General features: G+C 47.2%; 1 protein-coding gene and 1 long non-coding RNA gene across 2 annotated transcripts in view; one reads left to right on the forward strand and one right to left on the reverse strand.

Annotated features, from left to right (window-relative positions):
* SHPK (sedoheptulokinase) overlaps positions 1 to 19,703 on the forward strand; it is a 22,928-nt gene continuing 3,225 nt past the window's right edge. The window contains exons 1-6 of the mRNA XM_028534619.2: positions 1 to 282; positions 6,035 to 6,176; positions 13,570 to 13,753; positions 14,296 to 14,448; positions 15,386 to 15,561; positions 19,130 to 19,330. Coding sequence (XP_028390420.1) covers positions 115 to 282; positions 6,035 to 6,176; positions 13,570 to 13,753; positions 14,296 to 14,448; positions 15,386 to 15,561; positions 19,130 to 19,330 — 1,024 coding nt within the window. The 5' untranslated portion in view covers positions 1 to 114. The remainder of the gene's footprint in view (positions 283 to 6,034; positions 6,177 to 13,569; positions 13,754 to 14,295; positions 14,449 to 15,385; positions 15,562 to 19,129; positions 19,331 to 19,703) is intronic.
* LOC118502119 overlaps positions 14,930 to 19,703 on the reverse strand; it is an 18,421-nt gene continuing 13,647 nt past the window's right edge. Inside the window, exon 4 of the long non-coding RNA XR_004904795.1 lies at positions 14,930 to 15,108. This is a non-coding gene — a long non-coding RNA (uncharacterized LOC118502119). The remainder of the gene's footprint in view (positions 15,109 to 19,703) is intronic.

Raw genomic sequence — 19,703 nt, forward strand, 5'->3', positions numbered from 1 at the left:
CTTAGCAAGCGAGGCTCCGCCTCTGTACGACGGCCTCTGTACCTCGATCACTGGTGAAGTGTGTGGCTGGGGATCCCTCCGCAGCCTACGAGACCGAAGCTGGTCCCCACGGCCATGGCTGCACCGTCAGTCACTCTTGGCATCGACCTGGGCACCACGTCTGTGAAGGCGGCCGTATTGGAGGCCGCTCCCGACGACCCATCGGGGTTCGTGGTACTGGCCAGCTGTGTCCGGGCCGCGCGGGCGGAGGCGGCGGCCCAGAGCGCGGCGGCCGGGTCGCAGGTGAGGCAGTGCCCTGGCGCCGCGCCGCCTCCAGGAGCCTCCTGACAACCTCTTCCTCCCTCAGGAGGCCGCCCCGAGACCCCTCTTCCTCAGAGAGGTCTCCCTGACTGCTCCAGCCTGTAGGTCTCCCGATCTCTTAAGAGCTGGTTCGGGGAGCTTTCCTGCCTGTTGGCACCTGTCTCCCTACTCTCTGGCCTCCTGGAGCGCCCTTGCCTATGGTGCCCACCCCCTTGCTCTCTGCCCTCCACTTCTTGTATTCTGACCCGCGGGGAATTCCTCTCCTTGTGTAATTCTCACACCTGCCTGCGTCCTCCAGTTCAGGATTCAGTTTGCTCCCCAGGGCAGAGTTTGGGTTTCCCCCTGGAAATCAGATGCAGAGTCAGGCCTAACAGGAGCAGAATGTGGACTAAGGAACTCCAACACTTGGTCAACAAAAGTCAGCCCCCTCCCCAAGTCTCCAAAGGCCCTTTGGAGGAAAAACAGACGGACTCCTAGAAAGGCCTCAGAGGAAAGTCAGACAGAAGTTAGGCTTGAGAGACATGTCATTAGAAAATGATCAGATTGATAGTTATACACTGTGGTGGTTTAGTATCTTGTGAGAGCTGCAAGACAGAAATGGAGAATTTTACCACAATGGGCTTTGATGTCAGGTGTGGCTTCAGAAAGGATGTCAGTCCTCAAAACTGGATCCCATTAATTCCCTGAAAAAAGTAGCTCTATGTTTAGTTAATTGACAGTAGAAATTAATATCAAGGAACTTTGAGTAACCTCCCTTCTGGATCTCAGCTTGTTCTTCTCCGAGTTGAAATAGGTGGCCTCTGTGGCCCCTTTTAGCCACAGACCTCCATTTTCTGAGCCACACACCACTCCCGAGAGCTTTGTTTTTCCCAAGCCCTGGCCACATATCTGGACTCAGTTATTTAGAGTTCAAAGTCCGTCTTGCTCTGAAGCATTTCAGAAGATTAAGAATTCAGGAACACTTTGCATTTTCAGAGAGGCTTTCAAAATTAGTTTTGTGGGGGCATCAGGGCATTGTAGAATGAAGATTTCACTTTGTGAACTGCAAGGTGGAGGCGAAGTCAGCTCCGACTATGGGAGTGAGCAGCAGAGCCAGGATTGCAGGGAATGGGTTTACGGAGGGCCACTCCTTGAACACTACTTTCCCCGCTTCCCCCAGCGTCCAGCAGGCTCTTCTGCGCTTACAGGCTCTGTGCCACACCTCCTGAGGGGACTAGGGGAGGTCAGTAACAGCCCCCCTTGCAAGCCTCACATGTGTGTTGTGCTCTGGGACAAAGAGCAGTCCTATAATTTCATCTACAGCAGGATTTCTCAACCTTGGGAGATTGATTGTTGATTGTTTTGAGCTGGATGTTTCTTTGTGGTGAGGAGCTGTCCTGTGCCTTGTAAATGTTTAGCAGCATCCCAGGCCTCTAACCCCCCACATGCCAATAGAATCCTCCTCCCCAATTTTGAACCCCAAAACATTTTCTTTTCTTTTTTTTTTAAGATTTTATTCATTTATTTTTAGAGAGGGGACAGGGAGGAGAAAGAGAGGGACAGAAACATCAACATGTGGTTTCCTCTCATGTGCTCCCTACTGGGAACCTGGCTCAAAACCCAGGAATAGGCCCTGACCAGGAATCAAACTGGCAACCCTTTGGTCTGCAGGCCCATGCCCAATCCACAGAGCTATACCAGATCAGGTCCCCAAAACATTTTCATATTGCCATATGCCCCTAGGAGACAGAAAGCACTGGGGTGAGAACCACTGATCTGTAGAAATAGCTGATGGCTCTGTTCTTTCCTCATGACCATACCTCTCAGCCTTTGGAAGTATTGTGCACGCTGTAGTCAAGCTTGGCAACCATATGGAAAGTCAGGCTTTTAGGTATTTGCAACTAGGGTTTTGGAGGGAAGCTCTGTGACCCTTTCTGAGTTACTAATTTTTCCTCTCTGGGTGTCAGTTTTCTCATCTGTAAAAAGGAACCTGAAAGAGGAGGGTGACTGACTTACTAAGTTCTTTTTTCATATCTAAAGTGCAAGGATTTGACCCTGATGTAGACCAGTTGATAATCTGAACCAAGGAATGGGGGCAGCGCCTTTCCTGTTACATTCTGGGTACACCCACTGTCTGTCCTCCATCACAGCACTAAAACTTGAACTGACTGCTGAACACTGCCTGTCTCCTTGTCTTCACTGCTATCTGGCCTCTTTTCCTCCTCCACTATCCCCACCCACACAGCTACTCCCTCCCCCTCCGCTGCCCCACCTGTTTTAAAGCCTCTGTCCTGGCTGGATGCACTCTCTGATTGACACTTTCGAACTCTTTAAATCAGCACTGTCCAACTAAAGTCTGAGCCACAAATGTGAGCCATACATTTTCAATTTCTAGTAGTCATATTCTTAAAAAAGTAAAAAATAGCAAGTGAAGTGAATTTATTGATTTTATTGGGGTGACAGTGGTTAATAAAATTATGTATGTAGGTTTCAGGTGTACAGCTCTGTAATCTGTCATCTGTATGTTGTGTTGTGTTTTCTCCACCCCAGGGCAAGTCTCCTTCCATCACCATTTATCCTCCTCTGCACTCTCTTCTATGTCCTCCATGCCCAAAATGAATTCTAATCATGTTTTATTTAACCCAGTGTTCCCAATGTAGTATCATTCCAATATATAATAATTAATAAAACATTATTAATGGCATCGTGCATTCTTTTTTTTCCTTATACTAAATCTGAAATCTGGTCTGGGTTTCACACTGACAGCACAATGCAGTTCAGGTTAGCCGCATGTGGCTAATGACTGCTGTGTTGGATAGTGCACGTCTAAATGTCCTTCCTTCTTCTTCCTTCCCCCACTGTCGTCTTTCTTTCCTCTTGGGGGATCGTGCACAGCCATGTACCTCCTCCTTGTCTCTCACTGCCAAGTCAGTTCTGTTGTCGGCTGCCCTGTATGTGAAGAATCTTGTTAGGATCTGGGCTTGCCTCCTCAGGAAGGTGCTTTATGCTCTCTCTCTCCCTCCTTCCCCATTCTTCCCCTTTCCTTCTGCTCCTCTGTTCATGCTTATTAGGAGCCAAGAATTGCCTCTGACCGAGGCCAGGAGGCTGACAGGGCAAGTGAGGGGTTTGCTCCGTGGAGGAGAGGGCTGCACTGTCCGTAAGAGGGAAGCAAGAGGCCTGAGGGCTGTGTCTTCAGATGCTTTTCCAGGACAATAAGCTTTTTCAGTTCCCCAAGGAACAGACTATAAATTTATTAAGAGCTGAGCCACATTTCTCTACTGAATTTTCCATGTGTTCTTCTAGGTATTAAATATATATTTATTTTGTGCCTTGAAGTTTTATGTAGCAGAAACATTTTACTTTGGTTGAAATTAAAATAAGTATTCTATTTATTAAATTCTGAACCCTAGTTCTTACTTAAGCTTTTAAACTTACCTTATAGAGCTTATTCCATTATAAGTCTAATATTTAACCACCATTTTTGAAGGCTTTTGAATAATACTTAATGCCATTTTGGTAATGAAATACTTTAGATGTTTTAAACTGCAGTTACACATTTATTTTCTAGGCACTGCAGTTGTCTGACCTAAATCTTTTCAGAGTACTTAAATAATTTTTTATAAATCTAATAAATTAAATATATACTTATACAAACCTTAAATGCTCTTACATGTTTTAAATCCTTTTATAAATATAGTGAGATTTGAATTTATAATCATATGTCTAGATCACTTAGTTCCACATTTTATTTTTATCTTTTTAAATTTTTTCAATTTCACATTTTTAAAAAAAGATTTTATTTTATTTATTTTTAAAGAGAAGGGAAGGGAGGGAAAAAGGGAGAGAAACATCAATGTGAGAGAGAGACATCGATCATCTGCCTCTTGCGTGCGCTCTGACCAGCGAACAACCCATAACCCGAGCATGTGCCCGCCTGGGAATCCAGCCTGTGACCTTCCACTTTGCATGATGATGCCCAAGCAACTGAGCCACACTGGCCAGGCTCAATTTCACATTCTAAATTGGAGTTACAAAGGTAGTCTATGCCAAATTCTCTTAAACACATACATTAACTTAAAATACCAAGTACTCAAAAGATTTTTTAAGCACAAATACAGGGGTGGGCAAAAATAGGTTTTTGGTTGTTCATATGAAAAACAATACAATAGTTGATAAATAATAATATAATAATAAACTTTCATATGCAACTGTAAACCTACTTTTGCCCACAGCCTGTATTAACACATAAGTATGATTTTTAAAAATATTTATATAATTATTTTTTATATAACTTAAAAAAAAGATTCAGTTTTAGAAAGAGGGGAAGGGAGGAAGAATGAGGAGAGCCTCTTGCTCAACCCCAGCTGGGGACCTGGCCCATGACCCAGGCACGTGCCCTGACCAGAAATTGAGCCAGCAGCCTTTTGGTTCGCAGGTCGGTACTCAATCCACCGAGTCACACCAGCCAGGGCAAAATATTTATGTTTTTATTTCTTGATCTTTCCACTTTGAAATTTACTTATTTACCAAGAAAACAATGATGCCCCTTGGGCTGCTTTCCCAAGTGCATATTTTGTGGTAGTTTCCTTAACTTATTGAGACTTTACTGATCAGGTCATCTATTGGGATGGGATCAGATCCTTGAGTTTTATATATTTCTAGTCTCTAAGAGGGGCTTCATAATTTAAAGAAGAGGTGATCAGGGAACCCACATTTCTTATGGTCGAGTCACATTGTTGCCTACTTTGGAAGTTAGTTTGTACCTCCCACCCGTTTTTATATACTGCTTGATTGGGTATAGCATTTCTTTAGCTCTGAGATCTAACTTCAGAGGCCTTTGAATTTTTCCAAATCCTGTGTTCTTTTCATATTCTTGTTTCTTAGGACCATTAGACTTATTAATATGATGTTTGGTTATATTCTGCTTATTTCTCATGACTTTGTCTCTCAAGGTTATCCTGCCTAGAGAAGTCTTCAAGGAGACAGCAAGTCTGCAGAATAGGCAAATTAGGAAAAGGTGGTCCTCACTTACTTGAACTTTTTCCACCTCCCAATATCTTTTTACACTGTCAGACTCCCTCTGTGTAGTGTCTACCATTGCCCAAGTAATCTGAAAACACAGCTGTGGTGGTGATGCTCTCCCATTCAGAAAGCCCTAGGGGCTCCCCATTACCTTTAGGAAGAGCCCCTTCCTCTGGGCTTGAGGTCCACCGATTGGGCCCCAGCCTCTGCCCTTGCTTATCCCATCCCCTGGCTCTGTACCCAGGTGTTTCTGGCCTTCCTCTGTGCCTGCCTTCCTTAGGTGGGTTTTTGTTTCTGGGTCCAGGGCCTGGCCCTCAGGGCACTCAGGAAAGGTTCCTCTCTGCTGTGTTTCATCTCTCTACCCCAACACTCTATGTGCCTTATGGGAGACCCTTACCTTATTTCTCCTGACTTGTGTTCTCCTGTCGTTCCTGCTGGACTGCAACCTCTTGCAGGGCAGGGACCGTGCTCTCCTCAGCTCCCACTCACCGCAGTAGAGGTCAGGTCCTGGGCCATTTGCCAAACCTGATCTGCAGCAGTGCCTTCTCTGTGAAGGCAGAGAGTGGAGCTTTGCCCACCAGGCTCCTGCTCTAAGCCCTGAGGGAGGTGGTGGAGAGCTCTCAGTCTCACGTATATTCCCTGAGGCTGGTCAGCACGTGACCCCAGTGGAATTAGCTGGTCAGCCACCAGGAAAACCCCATAGATTGCCCTATGTGTCCTGTTCTGTTTCCAGGCGCGGGAGCAGGATGTGAGTAGAATCATCCAAGCCCTAAATGAGTGCCTTGCTGCTCTTCCCCGGCAGCAGCTCCGGAAAGTCTGTGGCATTGGAGTGTCAGGACAGATGCATGGAGTCCTGTTTTGGAAGACAGGCCAAGGTATGCTGGGCTCTGGGGATGAGCACATGCTGTTAACAGTCTTGGTGGAACGAGAAGAGTGCTGCCGAGGGCTGTCTGAAGGGCCAGTCATCCTGCAGCCGCGATGCAGGGGCGCGTGCTGCCTTGCGTTTCGTGTGTGTCCTGTCCTATACACATGTGTTAATGAATCAGTGAACTGTCCATTCACACACCACCAGCACATTCGCCAGGGATGGGAGAGGGAGAAGAGTGAGTTCTCCAGTCCCTTGTAGGATTCCATGGAGTGGATTTTCCATAGCTTTCCCTCTGTGTGTCAGTGTCTCAGAGCATCACTGCCAGCGGCAGAGAGGTAGTGTGACTGTGGAGATGCCAGGACACAGAGGAAGCCAGCCCTTCTGAATTTGCACATAGTTTTGTTGCTTAACATAATTGCAGATATCTGTGATTGTTAAATTCCAGGGTTTTTTTTTTATGGGCTCATTTGCTAGCTAAGCATTATTTGGTTGGTCATCTTATATCAGGAGGTCTGCCATAGTGCAGAGGTGGGTGACCTGTTTGGCCTCCAGGAGGAGAATTAAGCTGGTCAAATATCAACGAGCAATTTACATGCAAAGTGCTAAGCAAAGGATCTCATCGAACTTCCCCAACACCCTATGATGTAGGGTACCTTACTGCCCCCATTGTGCAGATGAAAAGTCTAGATTTGGAAAACCTAGAATTGATATGCATGGGGTTGTATGGCAGCAAGTGACGGCTCCAGCTTTTGAACCGAGGTAGGTCTGAGTATAGACGCTGAGCTTTTAAAGGCCTCTGGGAGGACTAGAGCTACAGGGGGACACACTAGCTTAAGGAAGGGAAGAACTTTCCAGCAGCATGTCCAAGCAAGGCTTAGACTCCCATAGAACGTTGTGAACTCCCTGTTACAGCAAGCATTGAAGATATTAAAAAATACACATTTATCCTCATTCAAGGACATGCCCATTGATTTAGAGAGAGGGGAAGAGAGGAAGAGAGAGAGAAACATTGATGTGAGAGAGAAACATTGACTGGTTGCCTTTGCACATGCCTTGACTGGGACCGAACCCACAATCTTTCAGTTTACGGGATGACGCTCCAACAAACTGAACCATGCTGGCCAGGGTGAAAATATTTTTTTAATTATAAAAAATTCTATATTGATGTAAAAGTAGGGAGAACAGTATTCTGAACTGACACACACCTTAAAAAATACCAACTTTTTACTGCAGGTTTTTTAAGCAGGGGATGGCTGGCTTCGGGGGGCTGTAGTTAAGGGCATCTGAACGTTGGATTTACCTCTTCCTGCCTGGAGAATCAGCAACTCTGATTCCCCTGGGCCAAGTGAGTGGTGACTTGCCTCTCAGCAGCATGACTGGTGTCTCTTGCGGCATCCTTTGATCAGTCCCGGGGATGAGCTGGGCACCCAGAGAAGCCAGTGCAGGCGCCCTCCTTCCTTCCCGCCCGCTCATCTGCCTGTAGTCAGGCCAGCTGAGGCCACAGGAGCTGCTTGGCTCCCATCAGTAGCAGGAGCAGAGGCCGATTAGGGTGTTAGAGCTGACCTCTCAGAGGGAGTCTAGGTTGTAAAAGCTTTTTAAACTCCTTAATTTTGCATTAACGAGAATAAATGTCCTTTTAATACTAAAACCCTTCCCAAAGAGAACAACAGAGATCTAACGATTGTGGTCTGGTCGCAAGCCTTTCTTTCTGCCCGTCTCCTGGACTTTGCAACAACCACACACGCCATCGCTCTCCTCGGAGAAAGCTGCTTAATATTTCATTGAGCCAGCCCGCATGCCTTTTTGTCTTGTTTTCTGATTCTGGGAAGGAGGAAAGCCACTGTTTGACGATGATGATACCTGCTTAGCAGAGTTAGGTGAAATCAATTTGGGATCAGGTTGTTCCACTTTTAATGGTGGACGTAATTCAGTTTGGGGTTAGTACCTATGATATATAAAGCTCTATGTGGGGCCCGCGAGAGACATGAAAGGAATGGATGAAGCCCTCACCTTCCAGGGCACACTCGAGGCAGTCAGCAGAGATGGGGACCAGTAACAGAAGTGGAGGGCTAAGTGCTTCCAATAGGGCACAGGTGAGGCAGTTGGAGGAGAGGCGAGGGAGCGACTTAGTGTCTTCTGAGAGGCCTGTGGTTACGCCTCTTTGGAGACTCCATTTTCAGCCTCAGTAATGGCAGGACAGAAGCAGGGGTCATAAAACCATGCTAAAAGGCAAGCAGCAGATTGGGAGGAAAGACTTGCTAGTTTATAGTAGACAAAATGAATATGGGTACAGATAAAGAAACAATAACGAAGAAGGCACAGATGGCCCTGTGGAAAAATGGCAAAGGTGAAGGAAAGCAGTTCCTAGAAAATGAAATACAAATGTTAATAAGCATATGAAAAGGTGCCCAGTGTCATTAGTAGTTAGGGAAGCTCAGCTGAAAACAATGAGAAATCTTTTCCACCCACTGGATTATAAGAAATTAAAGTTAATAATGTCAGAAGTTGGCCAAGGGGTACAAATTGGTTCTTTTAAATACCTCTGTTGGGAGTGTCGATCAGCAGAGCTGACTTGGAGGGCAGTGTGGTGGGGCCTATTAAAAACAAAGCTTCTATTAAAAGGAAAAAAATAAGATAGCTGCTGTGACTCAATAGCACTACTACTCGGAATCTGATCAGGAAAAGTACTTTATCATGCATGTGCATAAGGAGGTATAATCACGGTTGCTCACTGCATCCTGTTTATAGCAGTGACAACAGTGACATGGATGCTGGGGGATGGCTGAGTAAATGTTCTCATGCCCACGCTGCAGAATGGCACAGAGTAGTTTAAAAAGAATAAGGCACATTCATGTACATGGCCATGAGAAGAACTCCAGAATACCTTATTGGATGATAAAAACAACCCCTGGAAACATAAATACAGTATACTACTATTTTTTTAAATAGGCAAAAACAAAATAAAAGAAAATACAACCAAACAAAATACGTATGAGTATAAGCACTTTGGACAGTGACCCAGCAAGTGCTGACAGCGACGGAAGGGGAGCCGGGGCTCCGGTGGGAAATTGTCGAGCTGGCCTTTCACTTTATCCGTAATTTTTGACCATTTTAAAATAAGAATGCATTCACTTACCATGTGTATGATTTAAAAAATTAAAATATCAATCCTTTATAAAAAAAATAAAAAGAAAGAAAGGGAAAAAGAGAAACAGAGGAGAAGGGCCTATAAGGTCAGATTTTGAAACAGGTTACTTGCATCGAATCCAGGTTCTACCACTCAGGTGACCATTGGCAAATTTTTTTTAACTTCTCTGTTCTTCATTTTTCTTGTGTATAAAATGGGAGTAATTGTCACATCTATGTTGTAAGGCTATTATGTAGATTAAATAAATTAATATTTTGCCCTGGCCAGGGGCTCGGTTGGCTGGAGCATCCTCCTGTACACGAGAAGTTTGCGGGTCCGATCCCACTGGGGCACGTATGGGAGGCAGCTGATCGATGTTTCTCTCTCATACTGATGTCTCTCTCCCTCCCTCCCTCCCTCCCTCCCTCCCCTCCTTTCTAAAATCAATGAACATGTTCTTGGGTGAGGATTAAAAACAGTTAATATTTTTAAAGTGCTTTGAATAATACCAGGTACATGGTAAGAACTCCATGTTTGTTTTGTAATGCAAAGAAACGAAAACGATAGTCTAAAATTAAAAAATAAATCAAAGAATTTGGAAGCAGATAAAGAGGTTGAAGAAAAGCTGCAGCGCTGCACTCTAGGGCTGGGACAACAACCCCAGCTTTAGGTTTAGGTGGAAATGGAGTTGCGAGGGTAGACTACTCCGAGGAGCGAACATCTTCACCCCCCAGGAGAAACTTCATCTGCATCTCTAACAGGCCTCCCTGGTCTGCTGGGTGCTGGCCAGGGATACTAACGGAGTCGGGCAACATCCCTCAGAGCCTTTGCCTGGCTCTTTTGTCTATGGGCAACACATGTCCCCAGATATTCTTATGGCTCACTCACTCCCTTACTCCATTCAGGCCCCTCCTCACGTGTCACCTCAGAGAGGACTTCCTTGATCACTTTCCCCTCACCCTGTTGTATATTTCCTTCATACTAAAAGTACCTGTTAGTATGTACTTGCTTGCTTATGTTCTTCATCGCTAGCATATAGGCTTCATGAAGGCAGTGACTTTTCCTTGTTTACCACTGTAATCTTGGGGACTAGAACCAGTGCCTAATACATATTAGATACTCAGTAAATAAAGCATTCAATCACACATGTACGAGTGAATGGATATTTCATGGCCTGAGGGGCAGTTAAATCTCTTTCTTTGGTTCTTGATGAGCAAACAGGAAAATGTAATGGTCTTGGCTCCCAAATTGAGCATCTAAGCTCAGACCCAGCTGTGAAACACCTTTATGTAGGGCTTTGCCCGGCTTTGCTTCAAGGCAGCAGGGCAAAATGGAGGCTAGAGTCTCCTTTTCATCCATTAGACTTGGAGTTTTCTTGATTGCTGATAAGTTTTCTTTTTTTAAAAAAAGATTTTATTTATTTATCTTTAGACAGAGGGGAAGGGTGGAAGAAAGAGAGGGAGAGAAATATTAATGTGTGGCTCCTCCTCACATGCCCCCTTGGGGGACTGGCCTACAACCCAGGCACACACCCTGACTGGGAACCGAACTGGGAACCGAACCGGCAACCGAATCAGCAACCCAACTGGTAACCCTCTGGTTCGCAGGCTGCCACTCAATTCACTGAGCCACACCAGCCAGGGCTGATAACTTTTCTTGACTGTCAACATTCTTTTCCCACTCTGCTGCAGTAGTTGTATTTGTATTGCATGGAGGTGTGGGAAAAGAGAACAAAAGATGTGTAGTGGGGCATAGTCTCTTTCTTAAAGGCTGCTGGTGTTTTGGAAGGTAAAAGTTTATCATCATCGTTGTTATCACTAACAAATTGGGTACTTACTACACAGCAGGTACTGTTTTAAGTACTTTACATGTGTTAACTCATTTAATACATACAACTCTACACACACAGCACACAACCCTAACCCTAACTCTAACCCTTCCCTTTGCTACTAGCCAGAGAGCGAAGTCAGCATATGGGCAGGAAGACCCACAAGAATCCAGGAAGCAGAGTGATAAGTGCCTCTGGGCTTCCAGATGCAGTTGCCGCCGAAATGCTGAACCAGCTTGGCTCCTGGCTCTTGCCCCCAAGATGGGTTTCTGATGAGCCATAAGAGAAAAGCAGCATGGGGTTTGGGTTTGGGGCAAGAGGCAGCCAGCCCTGCCTGTGGCAGGATAAACTGGGAGGGGAGCTGCTGATTCCCCTGGCTTGCCGTGGCCTTGGGACAAGTGGCCCCTGTCCCCACACCCACAGGAACTCAGGTGTCTTCAGGAATAAAATCAGGACACTGGAGAGAGCCAGATATCCCTGCCCAAGTCCCAGGGATGCTGACCCACAGTCTAAGGATCCTCATAACATTGTTCCTTCCTGGGGAAGGGGAGGGGAAGCCCTGACCCAAGGAGGTATTTTTCAGCGTGGCAATGACTAGCTGTGGGCCCATCCTCCCCTGCCCCTGGGGGCTGAGAGGGACTGAGGTCTGGCCCATTTCCATTGCCTGACCGAGCAGCCAGTACTCCTAGGACGGAATGAGCCCCTGGGCCAGGACAAGGAGACACTTGAAGGGCAAGACTGTTTCACAAGAAAAATGTGAGAAGCAGAACTATTAGAATGGATTAAGAATTTAAAATTAGATTGACATAAGACTAAAAGGAGGATATTAGCAAGGGAGCAATAAAAACATAGAACCAAGCAGAAATATTAGGTGTGAAAAATGTAATAGTTGAGATAGAGAATGTAATAGACGGGATTAATAGCATTGATTGAACTTCAAATAGAGAATGAAAGGTTAGACAGGAAATCTTTTAGAAGGAAGAAAGATCAAAGGATAGAAAATATAAAGGAGAAGCTGAGAGACATGGAGGATTCAGAAGCATTAGGTCTGAGTCATAGGAAACCCAGAAGGGGAAAAGTAAAAGTGGTAGAGGAGAACATATTTGAACAGTGGAGAGAATTTTCCCATAACAGACAGAATAAGATGTAGTGCTCCAGACTGAAAGGGCCCATAAAATGTCAAAGAGGAGAGCGAAGAAAACCCCAGCTAGATCTATTATAGTGAGCTTTGAGGGATTTCAAAGGCAAAGAGAAATTTCCAAAAGCTCACAGAAGTAAAAGATCAGGTCCCATAGAAAAGAATTAGAAGCAGGTTGACATTAAATTATTTTCAACAGTAATATTCTATGTAAAAAAGCAATGGCATAGTGTTTTTGTTATTTATTGCTACAAAAAGAACTACCTCCAAACTCAGTGGTTTAAAACAGCAACTATTTTATCATATCTTGTAAATATTGTGCAGGCTTCAGCGGACTGATCTACTGTGTATGGAATTGACAGAGGCTGCTTGAGAGTATTGCTCCAGTGGACAGATGGGCCTGGAGGGTTCAGGGTAGTTCTACTCAATGCCTAGTGCCCTGGGGCGGGGGGGAGGCTGGAAGGCCAGGCTCAGCAGCGGGTAGTTTGCCAGATGCTTGCATGTGACTTCTACATGGTCTCTTCAGCACGGTGGCCTCAGGGTAGTGGGACTTACATGGCAGCTGGCTTCCCCTGGGTGACCACTCTGGTGGGAGCTCTGGTAGGAGCTCTAGTGGGAGCTGCCATGCTTCTTATACCTAGCCTTGGGGGTCTTAGGTTGTCACTCCTGTCCCACTCGCATTGGTTGAGCAAGCCACCAGGGCCAGCTCAGATTCCAGGAAAGAAGATTACACTCTACCTCTTAATGGGAGGAGTAGCAAGTAATTTGCGTCAATCCACCACAAATCTACAAATAGTGCTTTTAAGTAATGAAGAAAAGGAACTTAGAACCTCGAATATTGTAATGATGAAACTGTCATTCAGATATGAGGATATGAAAGAACATTCTGAGGATATAGGCCAGCAGATGCTTTGCCACTGAAAAACCTACACTGGGAAGTTTTGGGTGAAATATGTCAATAAAAGCAGAGGAAAAAAATCCAGACATTGTTTTAAGAAATAAATGAAGTAAGAGCAGGGTTATAATATCAACTTTAAAAAATGAATAAAAAGGAATATAGAAGAAGTGGGACAAATGGAGGAGTAGGTGACTTGCCCAGGGTCCCGTAGCTGTTGGTGGTGGAGCCAGCAGCTGGAGCCAGGTGCTCTGACAGCGGAACCCACGTGTATGAGGGGAGCATCATCACAGGCGACAAGGTCTGTGCCAGAACCTCGCGAGCAGAGCAGAGCAGAGCAGTCTCGCTCAAGGACAGGCTGCTGCTGGTCAGCCCCTCTTTTCTCTGATTTTGTTAATCTCCTTTGTTCCAGGCTGTGAATGGACAGAGGGAGGGACTGCCCCTGTGTTCAAGCCCAGAGCTGTGAGCCACCTGGTCACCTGGCAGGATGGCCGATGCAGCAGCGGGTTCCTGGCCTCTCTGCCCCAGCCAGAGTCCCATCTCAGTGTGGCCACGGGGTTTGGCTGTGCTACCATCTTCTGGCTTTTGAAAAATAGGTATCTACATCCGTTCTCTGAATTGGGTGCTGTATTTCCAAGGGGATGGGCGTGGTCAGGGGGCAGCACCTCTAGCCTGTCAGCATCACTCTGTATGCTGCATTGTCCCTCAGTGAGTGTGACCCTGTGCAGGGTGTGCTCACAAGACCTCGACTTGGTCTAGAACTGCTTCATTTCCCAGAGGGCTCTCTGTTGGTTATCTTAGTCTCACCCAGAGGGGGGAAGAAGGGGCTAGAGATGACAAGGGGCTTGCCGAGGGTCATGTGGTAAGTTCATGGTGGGGTCAGGGCATCTGGGAACTGCCAATGTCCAACTTTCTGAGGCAGGGTGAGTCCTCCTCTGAGTCCCCTTTCCTAAGGCAGCTTTGCTTGGAGCAGCTGGGAGGGCTACACCTCTGGAGGTGCATCTGGGGACACACACATTTGGGGTCCTGGCTGCCACCCAGCTATGCCATGTCTAGTCCACACTGTCATAGCTAGGTGCAGCAGATGCATTTAAGTCACTGTCAGACCGAGTCGAATTGTTTTTGGTGTGAAAAACAGCCCAGGGTTCCTGGAGTCCTACGATGCAGCTGGCACCATCCATGACTATGTGGTCGCTATGCTGTGTGGATTGCCAAAGCCCGTGATGTCTGACCAGAATGCTGCTAGCTGGGGCTATTTCAACACCCAGAGCCAAAGCTGGAACTTGGAGATGTGAGTATGACCTTGCAGGTGGCCATAGTGGAAGGGCAGCATCTCTGAGCGAGAGCTTTGATGGGGCTTCCCCCTGGGAATAGTGGGGGATTCCCAAAGGCCAGGAATCAGGTTCCAGGGGCCCCCAGCCTGTTCCAGTCCACTGAGCATGGGTGGTAGGTGAAGCCCTTGGGGAGGGGGACCGCCTCCAACATCATGCTGTCCTGCTCCTCCACAGGCACCCAGACCTGGGGTGGGCTCCCCAGTACTCTGTGACCCAGCCCACCTTGTCACTTTCAAAGAACAACTTTCACTCTATAATATATTTTAAAACAAGCTTAAGAAATGGAGGTAGTAGGTAAGGGATGCCTTGTAAGTTCTGCTTAAACAATCATTTGCCTTTTCAGGTCCAGAAGTCCAGTGCCCTGTTAGTTCACTTCCTTCAGGGCCCCAATTCTGAGCTCTGTAATAAACAAAAAGCACCTGGTAGTTCAGGTAAAGGACTTTCCAGCATGATTTATAAAACTGACAGCCCCACGTTCACTAACCCTGAGCGATGAATGCATTTGTGTTCAGGAGGTGACTCATGGGTTTGCTTTTGGTGTGGGCTGGGCTAACCAACCGTGAGTTTGCACTGAAACTCCCTTTGCAGGGTCTCTGTGTTCCCTCAGACACGGGGCCCTTATCTGACTCTAACCGGTCATCCCTGCTTAAATGGGGTTTTTCTTCCCCTGCAGGCCAATCTCAACCTTTTGAAAGCCAGTGTTCACTCTTTTAAAAATCCCAGCCTACTTCTCCTGGCTTTAAAAAAGCCGGAGAGGCCCCTGTGAAAACTCTGGCTTCTGCCGTCCCTTCCCCTACTTGTATCCTGTCCCGCCTTCCTTTGTTGTTTCCTGAAAACAGCAGAAGCCAGGAAACCAAGCACGGGGTCCTTATGCTGTTCGCTTCTGGTTTGCAGACTGAGGGCCTCTGGCTTTCCTGTCCACCTGCTCCCCGATGTTGGCGAGCCCGCCAGTGTGGCCGGCAGAACTTCTCACGCGTGGTTTGAAATCCCGAAGGGGACACAGGTGGGCGTGGCCTTGGGCGATTTGCAGGCCTCCGTCTATTCCTGTATGGCCCAAAGGACTGATGCAGGTAAGTCCTTCATTCTGTCCTCAGACTTCCACCTGCGTGCAGTGAATGGGCTGAGAGGCACACGTGCCTGGGAGCTTCAGCGTCCTGCCCGTCGTTATTCTGCAAATGTGGACACACCCTGCTCTCCACAGCGGGTGCCCCTTCCAGTCCAGTGGGGCCGGTGCCGTCCTGACCCATCTGGGCCTTTCCTCTCCAGGGCCAGGCGAGGGGAAGGACTCTGTCTAGTTGGCAGGTTTCTGTGTGACTCCATGACCGAGAAGAAAACAGATTAGCAGATCAGGGTTTTTGTCATCTCGTCTGTCCGTGCCAATTTCGTCTCATCTGATTAAAAGTCTGAAGCCTGGAGTCCTCTCTGTGTTTGGTGTGAGAGAGGCAGGGAGAGGTGCAGGCAGCAGCGCAGCAGCAGGGCCGGGCTGGCAGACGTCTTCTGCGCAGAGCCGCACTGTCGATATTTTAGGCTGCGTGGGCCATGTCGTTTCTGTCGTAACTAGCTCTGCTGTGTTCCAGTGAAACTATTTATAGACACAGATGTGAATTCATATGATTTTCATGTGTCATGAACTATTTGTCTCCTTTTGATTTCTTTTCAACTGTTTGAAAATGTAAGAACATGCTACTGGAATTGTAAAATAGTGGGGCCCCCTTTGAAAAGAGCCTGGCGGTTCCTCAAAAGTCAAACAGGGAGTTACCGTATGTCCTGGCAATTCCGCACCTAAATAAACGTATGCCCAAGAGAACTGAAAACCCATGTTCACACAGAAACTTGCGCATGAATGTTGCCAGCAGCATTAGTATGTCACGGCAGCACAGTAATCAAAAAGTGGAAACGACCGGAATGCCCATCAGCTGATGAGTGGATTTAAAAAACATGGTATATCCACAGAAGTAAAATGCCATAGCATACGAGTGAAAGCGAAAGAAATGAAAAGAGGCTTGTCATGAAAGGCTGCATGTTGTATGATCCCTCCTATGAAATGTCCAGACTAGACCACTCCACAGAGACAGGAGCAGACTCGTGGTTGCCAGGGGCTGGAAGGGGAGGGGATGAGCGCTAACAGGTGTGGGGTTCTTTTTGGAGTGATCGGAATGCTTTGCAACTAGGTTGTGGTAATAGTTGTACCACTCCATGAGTATTCTAAAAACACCGGAATTGTACATTTTGTGGTGAACTGATGTGAATTACATCTCAGTAAAGTTATTATTACAAAAAAATGTAAAAGCTGTTCTCATCTCCTGGGCCATACCAACACAGGTGGTGTGGCCTGTGGGCTGTCACTTGCGGGCCCCCGGGCTAGGGCGGGGTTTGGGCCTGCTGCCCTCGGGGGTGGGGGTGCGGGATGTGTGTTTCTGTTGGTCCCTGAGGCAGCCTGGCTGAGCGAGTCCTCTCCGGGAGCCCCCTTGTCATGGGGGGTGGGTGGGAATGGAGACTTCGTTCTCTTTGTCATCACATCTGCTTTTCTCCCATCAGTTAGAGCTCATGCAGTTTAACCCTGAGTTTAAAAATTCTGACCAGCACTGTCCTCTGTGTAGCAGTTCATTCCTTTTCCATTACATGCTTTACAAATAATTTCAAGTGACTGGTTTTGTTTTGTTTTTGGTAGTGATTGGTCACTCAAGATTAGCTGAGCAGGAAAGGTGAAAGTCTGTCAGTTTTGTTTGCACATATATGTGATAAAAATCATTTAAGACAAAAAAAGTTCAAAACCTTCTTTTTCTCCACAATTCTCAACTAAAATCAATGCCTCAGGGAAGCATGCCAAGTTTATCCTGTGACTTTTAACGCCCCCAGAACACTGTCTCTCTCCTTACATCTCTCCTTACATCTCCCTTCACCTCAAGGCGTGAACGTCAGGGAATTGGCCTGGGCTTTGCAGCCCGGCCCTGAGGTCTGGGTTGGAATTTCAGCCATCTACGTTTCCGTCTGGTGGGACCTTGGGCAGGCCGCTTTTCTCCCTGAGCCCTTGTCTCATCCACAGCGAGGGGATGGTGGCTTTCTCATGGGGCAGTTGTCAGGCACTGGGGTGGTGCCTGGAAAGGCCTGGCTTTTTCCTTCTACCTGGTGGCTTTCAAATACTAGGCTGCTCCCTCCACAGGGGCTGCCCTGTGTCTAGAGGGTAATGTGTGCTCTGTGTGGTGAGTGAAGGGCTCGTCAGATGGGAGGAAGGTGGGATTCAGGTCCCCTCTTCACTGTGCAGGTGGGAGGCTCTGGTTCCAGGCTGGGGCTGCTGGCCTGTGCTCACTGTGCCATGCCCACAGGCAAACTTGGTGGCCCCCATCATTGACACCTCCACCTGAGGGGACAGTGGAGGGCACACTGCTTCTGGTTTATAGTGATGGTGAAGGGCTAGATGTGGCAGAAAGTAACGCTTTTGGCTTTCTCAGATTGCTTTTGCTCTTGCTTCTGACAACCCCTGCCACCCAGTAGGTGGGAAAGTTGAATGCTGACCTCAGTTAGTTTGGCTCCCAGCAGATGGAGAAGAACAGGCTTTTGGGTCAGGTCTTGTGACTACTGGAGGAGAGACCGCTGGAACAGCCTGTGGGCCCTGGCCTTGATCTAGAGGAGGAAATCATCCTCCTGCTCTTGGGGGAGGTTAAGAAAATCACCTTGGCCCTGGCCGGGTGACTCAGTTGTTTGAGCATTGTCCTGCACGTCAAAAGACTGCAGGTTGGATTCCCAGTCAGGGCACATACCTAGGTTGCTGGTTTGATCCCCAGTCAGAGCACTTACAGGAGATAGCTGATCGATAGCTGTTTTTTTCTCACATTGATATGTCTCTTTTTCTCTTCCCCCCATTACTCTCTCTCCTTAAAGTCAATTAAGCATATCCTTGGGTGAGGATTAAAAAAACAAAACACCCTGGAAACGAGGAGGAAGTAGAACCCGCCGAAAATGAACGAGACCTCTGCAGAGAATAAAACATTTTGGCTGAAGTTTTACTCTCTATAAATAGTTGTCTCCTGCTGCGTAACTGATCACCCCAATATTCAGTAGCCTAAAAGCACCAAACATTTACTATCTCACAGTTTCTTTTTTGTGTGTGTGTGTCTGGGTTTGAAATTTATGTTGTAAACGTCCGTGTTTAAAACAGATGAAACACTTTCTGAGAGTCAGGACTCTGGGTGTGATGGGGGAGTCGGGCTCAGGGCCCCTCGTGAACTTGCAGTCAGGCTGTTGAGGAGCTGGACTATCCTCATCCGAAGGCTTGGCCAGGCCTGGACGGTCCACTTCTCAGCTCCCTCGTGTGGCTGTTGGCAGAGGCCTCCCCTCTCCGTAGCTCTGCTCCTAACACTGCCTGCCTTCCTGAGGCTGCAGTGCTTTTTGATGACCTGGTCTCCAAAGTCACACACCGTCACTTCTGCTTCATTCTCTCAACAGAAGCGAGTCACTGAGTCCAGCCCACCTCACGAGGAGGGGAGTTAGGCTGTAGCACCTGAAAGAAAGAGTGTCAAAGAATTTTTGGATGTATTTTTAAAGCCAGCACACTCTCCCCCTGTCCTGTTGTGACCTGTGACCTGTGACCTCCGGGTCAGCCCGACAGACCTAACTGTTGCTTTCCTTGGACCCCAGTTCTCAACATCAGCACTTCGGTTCAGCTGGCAGCCTCCATGCCTTCAGGATTCCAGCCGGCGCAGGCTCCAGACCCCGCGGCCCCAGTTGCCTACTTCCCGTACTTTGGCAGGACCTACCTGGCAGTGGCAGCATCACTGAATGGGGGCAACGTGCTGGCCACATTTGTCCACATGCTGGTCCAGTGGATGGCGGACCTAGGTAAGATGTGGCTCACACAGCGGCAGCATCTCACTTGTCCTTTCATTGTGGATTTTCTTGGTGCTGAACGTGCTGTCAATACTTCTAGATTCATGTCTCAGTCCCAGCCAGGTTCTAGAACTCCTCTTCCTTCCTTAGGAATCAGAGCGTCCAGCATCTCGTCCTCTGGGCTGCCCTTACCTATTCTCTCTCTGTGGAAGGAGCACCTCCTCTCCTGACCTTGACTGTGGAGAATCAGGAGAGTCTCCCAGTTTCGCTTTCTCTTTTTCTTTTTCTTTCTTTCTTTCAATATTTTATTTATTATTTTTTTAGAGAGTGGGGAAGGGAAAACAAGAGGGAGAGAAACATCAACGTGAGAGAGAAATACTGATCG

This window comes from Phyllostomus discolor, chromosome 8 (assembly GCF_004126475.2).
Source record: "Phyllostomus discolor isolate MPI-MPIP mPhyDis1 chromosome 8, mPhyDis1.pri.v3, whole genome shotgun sequence".
In the NCBI taxonomy this organism is placed as follows: Eukaryota; Metazoa; Chordata; class Mammalia; order Chiroptera; family Phyllostomidae; genus Phyllostomus; species Phyllostomus discolor.